Raw genomic sequence first — 13,643 nt, 5'->3', positions numbered from 1 at the left:
CTTAGCTTTGATCCTTTGTTTTTCCAAAAACATCTTCCTTTCATGTAAGTGTCCAAATTTATTAGCAAAAAGTTGTTCATGATATTTCCCTTACTATCTTTTTATTGTCTGCAGGATTTTTAGTGATGATTCCCCAATGTAAAATTTCTAAAATTGGTCACTCTTGTCTTCTCCTTTCAGAACTACATATAGAAGAGCAAATTAAACCCAAAGTGATGAAAAGAAAGGAAAACATAAAGAGCAGAAATCAGTGAAAGAGAAAACAGAAAACAACATTGGCGCAATCAATAAAACCAAAAGCAGGTTCTCCAAGGTCAATAAAACTGATAAACCTCTAGCCATACCGTTGACTGACTTTTCTCCTCTTTAAGGGTCCTGTTTCCCTGCTTCTTTGCCTGCGTGGTCATTTTTTATTGGTTGTAAACCATCAAATTGTAAATTTTGTCTTGCTGGACACTAGCCTAGAAGTTCTCTCTGGCTGTAAACTGGGGTGAGTACAGGCTCCTTTCTCATCCCCTCAGTCCTGCCTGCTGCTTGAGGTCTGAAAACTACTGTTTCATATATGTTTTCTGATCTTAATTTGTTTAAGCAGGAGGATAAATTTGGTACCTGTTTCTCCATGTTAGCTGGAAGAAGATATTACTCATCCCATTATTCTTTAAGTTATTGTCAGGGAAAATTGTGAAAGACTTTCAAATGGGCATAAAAGATTAGAGGTGCCCTGTCCCTGTTCGGGTTACCTCTGTCTTTAATGATCTCTGAGCTGTTTTACAGTTCTGTGAATTCTAAACACCAGCAGTGATGCAAAGATTCTTGACCTCAAGAACGCCAGTGTCGGGCTTCCCTGGTGGCGCAGTGGTTAAGAATCCACCTGCCAATGCAGGGGACACGGGTTCGAGCCCTGGTCCGGGAAGATCCCACATGCCGTGGAGCAACTAAGCCTGTGTGCCACAACTACTGAGCCTGCGCTCTAGAGCCCGCGAGCACAGCTACTGAGCCCGCGTGCCACAACTACTGAAGCCTGTGTGCCTAGAGCCTGTGCTCTGCAACAAGAGAAGCCACGGCAATGAGAAGCCCGTGCACTGCAGCGAAGGGTAGCCCCCACTCGCCGCAACTAGAGAAAGCCTGCGCACAGCAACGAAGACCCAACACAGCCATACATAAATAAATAAATAAATTTTTTTTTTTTTTTTTAAAAAAAAGAATGCCAGTGTCTGGTGGCACACAGCTCATTCCTGGCCAGTCCTACATCCCTTCTACAAATTCGTCTCAGCACCGCAGACAGGAGAGCCCATATGTTTGCTCTTTGGATTCTTCTTTGAATCAGTTCTAACATCTTACCGGATCTCTCATTAGTAAATAACAAATATTTATTATCTCAATAAAAAATCATCAATACTTGCTCATTTTTCATGTTGGATGTGAGCCAGCGTCATACCTGTTTTATAATTTATCTATAGCATTACTATAAACTTGAAACAAGCCAAGGACCATCGATAGAAAAATGACTTTAAAACATGATGGCCTATCCATCCATTTGATGAAATACCCTGAAGCCATTAAAAGAGAGTGTATATTAATCTACAGAGAAAGATTTCCCAGTTTACCAAACAAGGAGTAAGATGTCCAAGTGCGCTGACCTGCGACTGGCTAAGGAAGGGACCTTTTCCCCGGGACACACAGACATTAGACGTGAGGGTGTGACATCAAGCACAGGCAGAATGGGGGTGGGGACACTTATTTATCCTCCACTGCTTTGTGCTGTTTCCTCACTGTTGTTCAGCTGAGAGCTGAGCACACACCACGTGCAGACACACTCCAGGCTCTAGGGATGCAGCAGCAAGACGGGCCCTGCCCCAAGTGCACCGTCTCTGTAAACTGGAAAGTTAAAATCGACCTCCCACCAACCTGGCCTGCAGTCACTAGGATTAGTGACCATCAGAGGCAGAATGGCTGCGCCTGCCCGTCCTCAGGTCTGGCTGCAGCCTCGTCCAGGGCCTTCCTGAGGACCCTGCAAGCCGGTTCCTGCAGCCCAGCCCAGAGCAGCCCTAGGCCACCCTGGGCTGTTTCTGGCTGTATCTTGGCAGCACCGTGGAAGTTCCTGAGGGCGGGGTGTCTGGCCCACTCCCCTCTGGCCCCCAGCACCCTGCACGGAGGCTGGCACCTCCCAAGCCATGGTCTGTTCCTCTTTGTATAAGGGCACTGATCCAATGACGGCCCCACCCTCATGACTTCACCTGAACGTGATCACCTCACAAAGGACCCGCCTCAAATGCCATCACAGTGGGGATGAGGCCCCAGCATATGAACTTGGGGGCAGAGGTGGAGGCTGTATGTGTAGAATACAAGTCCAGGTAGTGATGAGCCCACAGAGCCAGGTAAGGCTGGGGGAGGCCAAGAGGGTGACCGGAGGGGCCTCTCCAGGGGGCAGCAACCACAGGACGAGGAGAGTGGGGCGGGGGGGCAAGGGCAGAGGCCCAAACCCCAGGCGTGCCTGGGAACAGAGCAGGCACAGAAGGAGGCAGCGGGGTGGGTGGGGCCGCCTGGAGGCCCCGCATGGACCCTGGGCCCTCAGCCCGGGAGACGGGAAGCAGGAGGGCAGCAGGACCTGGGTTCCAGTTGCAGGGCACTCCGCTGCTCACAGAGAAAGGACGGGGGTGTGGCGGCCCCCCGAGGGAGATTCCCGAGGGACCATGAAGGGGGCTGGCGAGGCTGCCGCTGGCCTGGAAGTGGGTGAGGGTCGCTGGCGATGGTTCCAGGAGTCTGAGGCCTGGGGAGAGGTCACAGCTGGGATGGGCACAGAGGGCAGGGAAGCATGGGGAGGCCAGCAGGGGTGAGGCCAGGCTCTGCATCTTCTGGAAGGCTGACCACCCTCTCTGGTGCCGTGGCCACGTTCGGGACAGAGCACACGAAAATCTTAGTTCAGAACTAAGGATGGGAACATAAACGGTATTTCCTCCTGTCTCCTGCATTTTTACGGTGATCAAGTTTGACAAAAAAGCAAAAATTACTCCAAGGGTTCTAGAAAACATGAAGGTTGTATTCAGTTCTCCTGTTTATAAAAGCAGGTCATTAAAAGACTACTTTGAAAAATATCATAACCGCGTAATAGAAACTCTAGGATTTTTTTAAAAAAGTACAGCCACCCAGCTCCCCATGTCTCAAGGCCCTGCGTCCTGGGCCCTGGGCCAGCGCCAGCCTTGCTCTGGGTGGGGCTGCTCGGCTTCCCGACCCACAGCCGCTGGGCTGCGGGCAGGGGGCTGAGCACCCCACTGACCAAGTCGGCCCAAGGAAGGCGGGGGGGGGGGGGGGGGCTTGTGTTAAAATCTTACTTTTAAGAATTGCCACTGAAATTTCTTCCTCCTCAAGAGGCTTCTGCTCACAAACCGGGAAGAACGTCCCGCAGCTCTCATCACTCCTTACTTCTATTCCCTTTGCCAAGGCGGAGTGTTCCAGAAAGGACGCGGGCGCCCTGCACACCGACCCCGAGAGAAGCACCAAGCTGCCTACCCGCCGGTCAGTCTCTGGTTCCGGAAACAGCCCGACATGGCTGAGTGCGCAGCCAGGAGGCTCAGAAAGGAGGAGGTCTGTGTTTCCTGGGGGTCAGAGTTCACAAAAAGTGGAGCCGCCGCCCTCTGAACTCACCCCCAGACCACCGGCTACTTACTGTCCTAACTGCACCGAGGCTCCAGGTCATCAGTAAAACAGGAGGGAAAAGGAAGGCTGGACGTGAGCCCCGCGCCTTCAGTCTGGGGCCTGTCAAGTCGGCGTCTCATGCCGGCTCCCCGTGACTGATCCCAGGGGCCTCTCACCGAGGGCAGCCCAGCGCCCGAACAGGCCTCCCACCTGCATCCTTGAGGGCATCACCGCCAAGACCCCTCCCAGCCCGGAGCCAGGCCCGCTACCCGCCACATCTCACACCCTGTGCTCCTCGGGCACTGCCGAGGCCCAGCCATGAAAAACAAACGAACAAACATGACAGCTGTTCTGGCCGAAACTAACACAGACCAGGGAACAGACAGAGCTGGGCGGATGGCTACGGCCACACACCAGGGCCTCTCACTCCACGGCCACAGGCAGAGGGAGCCGCTGGAGCCGGACCGCGCCCCCGAGGTGAGCCCTCGACCAGGAAGGTGGTCTCGCCCTGCCCCCTCGGACAGCTGCCTGCCTGGAGCTGACGCAACAGCTCTGCCAGGCCAGGCTTCGGCCGGGGCCCTGAGGTCAGCTCTCCACCTGGGCAGGGCAGAATGTGGGGAAGGAAGAGCTCAGAATCCCCAGGTGATGGGGAAACGAGCCCCACTCACTCCCACAGACACCCCCGCCACGGCCTCTTGCCAACCCCACCCTCCGGGGCCTCAGATGCTCCCCAGGGACCCGCCTGCCTTCCCAGCCGAGACCACCGCCCACCTCCAAATAGACCAGGCAGACACACCTCATTGGACTCTTCCCTCTGGACCCGGCTGCATCTCCAGGGCGGGAGCAGAACCCGCACCCCACCCCCGTCCCCCCAGTGGGCTGAGCATCTGGTGGGGTCAGGCGTGGACAGCTCAGACCAACAGACTTGACAGGTGGCCACCCCCCAGTGCCAGCAGGGACGGCAGGAGCCCAGGGCTGCCCAGTGGCCCACGTGTCCCACATGGGATGGTCAGGACACCGAGCGCCCCCGAGGGGACCCGCCAGGTGCCACCCCTCAGCCCCTGGGGTCTCAGCAGCCCTGAGGCCGGCCCCCAATATCCGCACTTCCTCCTGTTCACAGAACACACGTGCTGGGCTCGTCACGCTGTCCCTACCCCAGGCTCTGCGGGCTGCGGCCACACTGGCCTCCTGGTGGCCCACAGTCAGCCTGCAGCCCCGCTGAGCGGGATGCCCTACTTGTCCACCAGTTCCCAGAGTGGCCTCTCAACGCCCCGTCAGGGTCCCATGCGCTCCGCCAAGGACCCCGATACTGCGAGGCTGGTCCTCATGGGGAGACGTCTGAGCTGGTCCTGGCTGTGTTCCTTGCCTGTCCCCGTGGAGCACAGGCTCTAGGAACAGAGTCTTCTGTCATCCCTCCAGAGCGGCCCCCCCGGCATCCAGGACAGAACTGACCACAGACGAGGGGCCCAATCAACAGCTGCTCCACGGAAGGTGCCGGGAACTAGCCGCTCGTCCGACAGGCTTCCCCCAGAGCCTCCGGCCGGCGTCCACCCACCAGCCGGTCACCGTGCTTTCTGCCCAGAACCCAGGGCGCCCCGAAAGGCACCCAAATGTCCCCGCCAGCTTTCGACAGCCTCCCCTCCGACAACCAGAGACCCCGGCCTGGGTGGGGGCATCTGAGAAGGGAGGGGCCTCCGAGGAGGAACTGGGAAGTGGATGGGACCCCTGAGCTGCCCGCGCGAGGCCACAGGACGAATCGTGATCTCTCGCAATGTGAGCCGCTCCCCTCCCGCAGGCCCGGCCGCCACGGGGCTCTTACCTGATAAAATTCCTGCAGCCAGTTCTTCTGGAGGTTTTCTGGCTGTAAATTAAGAAGAAAAGACAGTCAGGCCAGTGACACAGCCCTGACGTCCGCGAGCAGACGCCAATGTGATAGCCCATCTGCCGTCCTCACCATGGGGGCGCAACACGGGGCGAGGACGCGCTGCTCCACCCGGGAGACCCCATTCTGCACGGGGAGCTGGTCCACAGCTCGTCCAGGGAAAAGGGGCAGAGCGAGGACAAGCCTTGCCTGGTGATGGGCAGGCACCACAGCCCTGCTCTTTCCCCGGGGCGGGGGGCTTGGGAGGGGCTGCCCGCAGCCAGGTGGCAGGGGGCCTGGGCCAGGCTCTGAGAACGTGGAAAGAGCCGCGCGGCACCGAGTGCTGGTTTCGGGCTTGCGGACACCCCAGGACACAGGCAACACCGAGTGGCCGGTCCCTGAGAAAACAGGACGCCGCCTTTTCCCGCACGACCTGCCAGGGTCCTGGACCACCAGGCCAGCCAGCCGAGTGAGGGGCATGGTCCAACCCAACCTAACGAGGCCAAGGTGCTGAGAGGTCACAGCAGGCCTGGACAGGGACGGGAGACACAGCAGGGACATACGTCCAGTGGGTGCAGAGTTTCAGACACGGGAAATGAAAAGTTCCTGATATCTGGTGACATCAGTGTGAACGTCCCTGACACTGCTGGACCACGCTTACGAATGGCGAAGATGACAAATCTAATGTTCTGTGTTTTCTACCACAATTCGAAACAAAAAAACAAAACTCCACCCACCACGCCTCAGGACTCAGACCCCTGATCCGAGCAGAGCTCTGGACGGCGAGGCTGTGGGCCCGGAGCCAGAGTCCAGGTTGACCACGGCTGGGCCCAAACGCGTCACCCACGGCCCACGACGCCAGAGTGCACGGCTGCCACACGGGAGGTGCTGTCGCCCGCTGATGCTTCTGTGCGTCCCGAGGGCGGGTAGCCTGCACTGCAGGCTGAGCAATGAACGAGGGGAAACGGCTGGGAAACCGGAGCCTCGCAGACCACACAGAAGGGTGCAGACGAGGCTCCACGCATCCGCGCAAGAGACGGAGGCCAGCGTCCAGCCGGGTGTGGGGCCTTCCAGTCTCCAAGGCCAAGTTCGGGGCCGGGGCCCAGCCTCCAGCCCCCACGTCCTGCACGGGGAGGAGGGCACGCCGTGCCTCCGTCTGTCACCCTCCCAGGTGAGCAAAGAAAAGCACGAGCAGGCAGGCCGCCCACGGAAAGACCGGGCAGAGGCTCTGAACAGACTGACAGCCAACAGCCCATGGAAGATGCCAAACATCACTAGGCGTCAGGGAAACGCAAACCCAAACCACGGCGAGATGCCGCCCCACAGCCCGGGACGCTGACACAGAGACAAGCCTGCAAGTCTGGGGAGACTGCGCAGAAACGGACCCTCAGACACGGCTGGGGGCGGAGGAGGAGGGTGCGGGCGGTGCGGCCGCTGTGGGAAACGGTCTGGCGCTTCCTCAAAACGCCGGCTGTGGCCCAGCGATGCGCCCGAGAGACGTGGAAACGCTTGTCCAAGCAGAGGCTCGGCCACGAGCACTTGTAGCCACAGAATCCCGGCAGGCGAAAGGCAGGAACTGCCCAAAGGCCAGCCCAGCGTGCGCGGAGAGACAAAACGTGGTCCAAGAGAACACGACAGCCACTGACATGGCCCACGGCGTGGATGAGCCTCTAGAACACTGTGCTCAGTGAAAGAAGCCCGTCACTAAAGGACAGATGACGTCTGATGACGGTTTACGGAACTCCAGAACAGGCAGGTCCGCAGAGACAGGCCGCAGACTGTTGCCGGGTCCCGGGTGTGGCTGAGGGGTGGAGGTGGTCCGAGCTGACGGTGGTGACGGCGGCACAGCTCTGAGAGCACGGAGAGCACCGCGCACCCCTCTCCCACCGACCCGAACGATCCCCCACCTGAACCGGGGACGCGGGGCAACCCGCGCCATGGCGAGGACGCGAGGAGGGATGGCCAGTCAGTCGGCCTTGGGCCCCGGGGTGATCAAAGAAAGAAGACTTCGAGTGCAAAGGTCCCAGATGCCCTGACCAGGAGCCAGTGAAAGGGGAGGGCAGCCCCCCTACCCCTGTCCTGGGCTGAGGGCAAGGGTGCTGGTTTGGGGGCGCAGAGGGCCCACCAGCATTTCAGCTCGTGGGCTCGGCCTGGAGACAGAGGGCAAAGAGATTCAGCTTCCAGTCCCGAGTCCACGAGTGCGGGAGCCTGAGGGTGCGGAGCAGCAGGAGTGGGCATCCCCGAGGAGGGAGCTGGAAAATGGGACACAAAGGGCCCAGAAGCCAATGTAGAGCAAATGCTTCCCTAAAAGGGAAGGAAAACCGACCAAACTTGCGAGGGAACAGTATTCTGAGAAAAGGGGATTCGGAAAGACAGACAGCAAGACCAACCTGGTCACTGACTGACAGACGGATGCGGAACCCGTAGGCCCAGAACTCAGGAACAGAAACAGAAACCGGAAGACCACGGGGACGAGCCCAACGTCCACCTACGCACAGGACTAAGGACTAGACGTGAAGGGATGTGATGTCAGAAACCTGACAAAATGCAGATACTAAATCTATACGGGGTGGGGGGGGGTGGCAAGCAAAGAACCACTGCAGAACAAGAGTGATTTCTTTACAGCAGGCAGTTCACGAACATGGTCTAAAGTTAAGATGTATTTTCAAACTACAAATTCTTAAAGTTTGTTTTTAAGTTTTCATATACTTAGGAGAATTTTAGAGAGATATATAGTTTGCATTTTTCTCAAGTTCCTTCAGTTGCAAGCGAGGACTTTTTTCTCCTGAAAATTCCAATAGAATTCAATTTGACATTGGACTGAAGACAGCAGTGCTGTGTGGCCCCTGGTCACTCAGCCCACCCTGCTCACTGCACCGCCCTGCACACAGAGAGCTGGGGACACATGTACAATGGCTCCTTCTGGGTTGTGGGATGATTTGTACTTTTCTATAATGCTTAGACTTTAAGGAAAACAAAAAAGGACCTTATAAAAGAATTCTATTTCGGCAGGAAGCGTGAAGGAATTGAGAGTCATTTCAGCATGCTTGTCCCACACCCCCTGACAGAGAAAGGCACCCAGACTCTCGAAGACACAGCAGCCCGCTGCCTAAGTACAGAACTGAGGCAGCCGCAGGAAGTACTGGGGCACGTCACACTGGTGAGGGCCAAGGCAGTCGTACTCAACTAGTTCAATGCTTATTTTTAAACTGCTATATTAGATCCTTTCTTTACTTTGCAAACAAAATAAGCTCTACATGACTTCAGGAGATAAACACAAAACTTGAAACAGGAAAAACTATCAGAAGAAGACATAAGCAAATAGCTGTCCTTATGCTAGAAAGATAGCCTGCCTAGACATAAAAGCACAGAAAGGAACCTAAGGGGGGAAATGCCTATAGATTCTAACACTCAAAATAGAAGTAACCCACAGCTAACATTATTCTCAATGGTGAAAAATGGAAAGCTTCTCCCCTAAGATCAGGAATAAGACAAGGATGCCCACTCTCACCACTTGTATTCAACACAGTTCTGGAAGTCCTAGCCACGGCATTAGGCAAGAAAAGAAACAAAAGGCATCCAAATTGCAAAGGAAGAAATAAAATTATCTTTGTTCACAGATGACATGATCTTATATGTAGTGAGCCCTAAAGATTCTACCAAAAAAAAAAAAAACTGTTAGAACTAATAAATGAATTACAGCAAAGTAGTAGGGTACAAAATCAACACACAAAAATCACTGGTTTTCTATAGACTAACAATGAACAATCCAAAAAAGAGATAAAGAAAATTCCATCTACCATACCATCAAAAAGAATAAGATAACCAAGGCAAGAAAACTGATAAGATAACCAAGGCACTGAAAACTACAAAACATTTCTGCAGGAAATTAGGTATCAGTAAATGGAAACACATCCCGAGCTCATGGATTGGAAGACAGTATTGTTAAGATGTTGATACCATCCCAAGCAATCTTCAGATTCAATGGCATCCCTACTGAAATTCCAACTACTTTTTTTACAGAAATAGAAAAACCCATCCTAAAATTCATATGAAATCTCAAGGGACCATAAATAGTCAAAACAATCTTGAAGAAGAAGAAGAAATTAGAGGTCTTACACTTCCTGATTTCACAGCCACAGTCATCAAAACAGCATGGGACGGGCACAAAGACAGACGTATAGACCAGTGGAACAGAGAAGAGAGCCCGGAAATAAACCATCACATGTGTGTCGAACGATTTTTCACAAAGGTGCCAAGACCATGGAATAAGGAAAAGACGGTAATGTCAACACATAATTTTGGGAAAACCGGGTATCTGCATACAAAAGAATAAAGTTGGACTATTACTTAGCAATATATATAAAAATTAACTCAAAATGGATCAAAGACCTAAACATAAGACCTAAATCTATAACATTTTTAGAAGAAAACATTGGGGAAAAGCTTCATGACACTGGATTTGGCAATGATTCCTTGGATCATGACACCAAAAGCACGGGCAACCAATGAAAAAATAAACTGGCCTACACCAAAATTTAAAACTTTTGTGCATCAAAAGACGCTATCAATAGAGTGAAGAGGCAACCCACAGAATGTAAGAAAATACTGGCAAATCATATATCTGATAGTGGGTTAACATCCAGAATATATTTTTTAAAACTCTCACAACTCAACAACAAAAAGACAAATAAGACTATTCAAAACAGGCACAGGACTGGAATAGACATTCCTCCAAGGGACGTGCAAAAAGGGCCAATAAGCGCATGAAAAGATGCTCAGCATCACCAGCCATTAAGGAAATGCACATCGAAACCACAGTGAGGTACCACTTCACACCCATCATTTTAAAATAGATAAATAAAATAACAAGCGCTGGTGAGGACGCAGAGAAATCAGAGCCCTTGAGCACGTTGGTGGGAGTGTAAAATGGTACACCCACTTTGGAAAACAGTACGGTGGTCCCTCAAAATATTCAAAGTAGAATTCACCACACGATTCTGCAATTCCACATTGGGTATTTATCCAAAGGAATCGAAAGCAGAAACTCAAGCAGCCATTTGCACACCCACGTTCACAGCAGCATTTGTTATTCACAATCAGCCAAAAGGTGGAAGCAGCGCAACTGTCCGCTGGTGGATGAATGGACAAGCACAGTGTGGTACCATCCACACACTGCACTGTTATTCCGCCTGAAAAGAGAAGGAAATTCTGACGTGCTCCACCATGGATGACTCTTAAAGACATTAGGCTATGCAAAATAAGCCCGTCACGAAAGGGCAAATACCGCATAACTCTGTTCATGCTGGGTCCCTACAGCAGTCAAGTCCCTAGGGACAGAAAGCAGATGGTGGGGGCCGGGGTGATGGGGAGGGGATGCAGAGTGTTTAATGGGGGCAGAGTTTCAGTTTCGGGAGATGAAAAAGTCCTGGAGCTGATGGTGGCGACGCCTACACAACGATGTGAATGTACCTGATGCCACTGAGCCTGGCGCTTGGGTCACGTGGTAAGTCGTATGTCATGTGTATCTGACCACGACAAAACTAAAGAGAAACAAGTCTGAAGTAGCTGCAGCTCCACTGGAGCAAAGCCCCCAAGGCTGTGGCTCAGCAGTCTCTGGAGCTGTTCTATGTACGTTATTGCATTTTACTCTTATTTTATTAAAAAAAAAAAAGTTTCAAGCCCAGTGATAAGAAAGGGAAGTCCCATAGGTCCACCCGATGGAAACACACAGAAAACTCTGGGGCTGCCGAACACAGCACAATGTCACCACGTACCGTGACCACACAACACACATCGAAAGGGCAAACACTGGAAACAAAAATAAGAATGAGAAGATGGTCTGCAATGCCAACATAATACATAATTTTAAAATTCTACAGATAAGAATGTCCCCACCCAGCATATAGCCCTATTGTTTCCCTTTCTTAATGCATTCCTGAAGATGTGTGGAAAAACACTAAATTCTTGAAAGTTACAACTGGAATTACAGTCTGAAATCCTAATATCTGCCTCAAATCTTATCTCACAGAATGTAAGGAGTTTAACAACAGACCATGATGTCCTCAAGGAGGTAAATCAGGGCGACCGAAAGCTCCTGCTACTGGAGGAACAGAGTGGATGCCGCCCAGGGCCTGTCCCGGATAAGCGCACAGCGGCACAGCCACGCGTGCACACGCCTGACACACCTCCCACGATGCCGTGGGAAAAAGGGAAAGGTACAGCAGAAACACCGGAAAAGCTTTGTCACTGTGGTTCCAAATATCTAGAAAATACATGCTCACACATTAAAACGTGAGTGCGTGTGCATGTATACACACACACACACACACACACACACACAGAGGCCTGCTTTTCTGCCAAGACCAAACACAAAAATGATTTTTTCAAGTGTACGTATCCCAGAATTTTCTATAAAATTAGACCTACCTTAGCACGGCTCCCTTTAACGGAGAGCCCCACCCAAACAGGTCTTGCTGGGCTGCAATCACGGGGCCACTGATGTCCCAGCGGCTAAATCAACAAGCTGGTGACTCTGCGCGGCAAGGCCTGGAGGCCTCCTCGGAGCTGCAGCCCATATCTGGCTAGTGCAGAGTGATTTTTAAAGCCACTCAAGTAAGAATAAATGCTAAACACACGTACTAGCTCTTAAAGAAATACTCTCATTTCAGCCCAAAGCGTGAGCCAGGCAGGGCTATGTGTGTATTCGAAGAAAGCACACACCTTGCTCACCTCTTAAACACCCTCAATTTGCTCTCATGACCTTGCAGAATAATACAAAAACTATCAAAATGTGGCTGGGAAAAATGTTTAAAATGCTCATTCCTTCCAAATGTGAAATTCTATTTCTGGACGTCGATCCTAAAAAATGTAATTCTAAACAACAAAAACGCTCTGCACACAAAGAAGTTCACGATAACATCATTTATAAGAGAATTACAATTAAGAATACTTCAGAATAGTACTGCGGATGGCTCAGCGATAAAGAAAGTCATGTAGTATGTCTGCTGAAGGAAAGAGAGGCAGCAGCAAGAAATCCATAAGATGATAAAGAAGTTCTGGGTATAGACAGTGGTGACGAGCACACAGCACTGTAAACGGATGTAATGCCAATGAACTGTGCGTTTACAAAAGATTAAAATGGTAAATACTATGCTAGGTGTATTTTACCAAGAAATACAGCATCTGATGAGCACATATTAACATGGAAGCAGTCTATACCTTAACAGAGATGCAAGGAACACAAAAATACTTCGTGCCCATGCACAAGCCCAACGGCAAGGACCAGACCAGCGCAACCATCTGCAGAGGACCCTGCAGCAACGGGCCACCCTCGCCCTCCACTTCGTCCCCAGAGAGCCAAGGCTAACGCAGGGCGGAGGGACCCATGTGGGTCCACGAGGAATGAATGGCTGAGCAGAAGGTAACCGTGGGCCCTCCCTGTGGGGCAGCTGCTTTGAACCTTCTGTCAGGGTAAAAAAAAAAAAGACTGAGAAAAAAAACACCAAAATTTGAGTAGTTGTATTTGAAGCTTTTTCTTTTCTTCATTTTTAATATTCTTATAATTATTACCATGCATTACTTTCATGTTTTTAACTGTTAATTTGAAAAGCTTGAGGCAGAGAAAAACAATGAAAGCTCTCAGAATAGTTTAGCAACGTTTGAAACAACTACTATTCACTGTGAACAACGGGGGAAAAAAAGGCAAATGACAAACAGGGAAAACTACTTGCAGCTTACAAGAAAGCTATTGGGCTAATCTGCATATCACTGCACAAAAAGTCTCTGTAAGTCAGAAGACCAGTAACTCACATACCCTCCCAAACACACACACACACACCCCCCAAACACACACACACACACACCCCAAACACACACACACACCCCAAACACACACCACACACACACAGCATACACACACCACACACACACACCACACACCACACACACCACACACACACACACCACACACACCACACACACACCACAGACACCACACACACCCCAAACACACACCACACACACACAGCATACACACACCACAAACACACACCACACACACACCACACACACCACACACACACCACACACACCACACAGACACCACACACACACCACACACACAGCATACACACACCACACACAC

At 51.8% G+C, this 13,643-nt stretch overlaps 1 protein-coding gene across 3 annotated transcripts in view; it reads right to left on the bottom strand.

The window, feature by feature from the left end:
* Positions 1-13,643, bottom strand: part of INPP5A (inositol polyphosphate-5-phosphatase A) — a 182,299-nt gene that overhangs the window by 112,933 nt on the left and 55,723 nt on the right. For all 3 annotated transcript variants that reach the window (XM_032607390.1, XM_032607389.1, XM_032607391.1), the window contains exon 2: positions 5,456-5,497. In XM_032607390.1, coding sequence (XP_032463281.1) covers positions 5,456-5,497 — 42 coding nt within the window. The remainder of the gene's footprint in view (positions 1-5,455; positions 5,498-13,643) is intronic.

The sequence above is a fragment of the Phocoena sinus genome, chromosome 16 (assembly GCF_008692025.1).
Source record: "Phocoena sinus isolate mPhoSin1 chromosome 16, mPhoSin1.pri, whole genome shotgun sequence".
Classification (NCBI taxonomy): Eukaryota; Metazoa; Chordata; class Mammalia; order Artiodactyla; family Phocoenidae; genus Phocoena; species Phocoena sinus.
The sequence above is the reverse complement of the archived record's forward strand: the minus strand, read 5'-3'. Positions and strand labels throughout refer to the sequence as shown.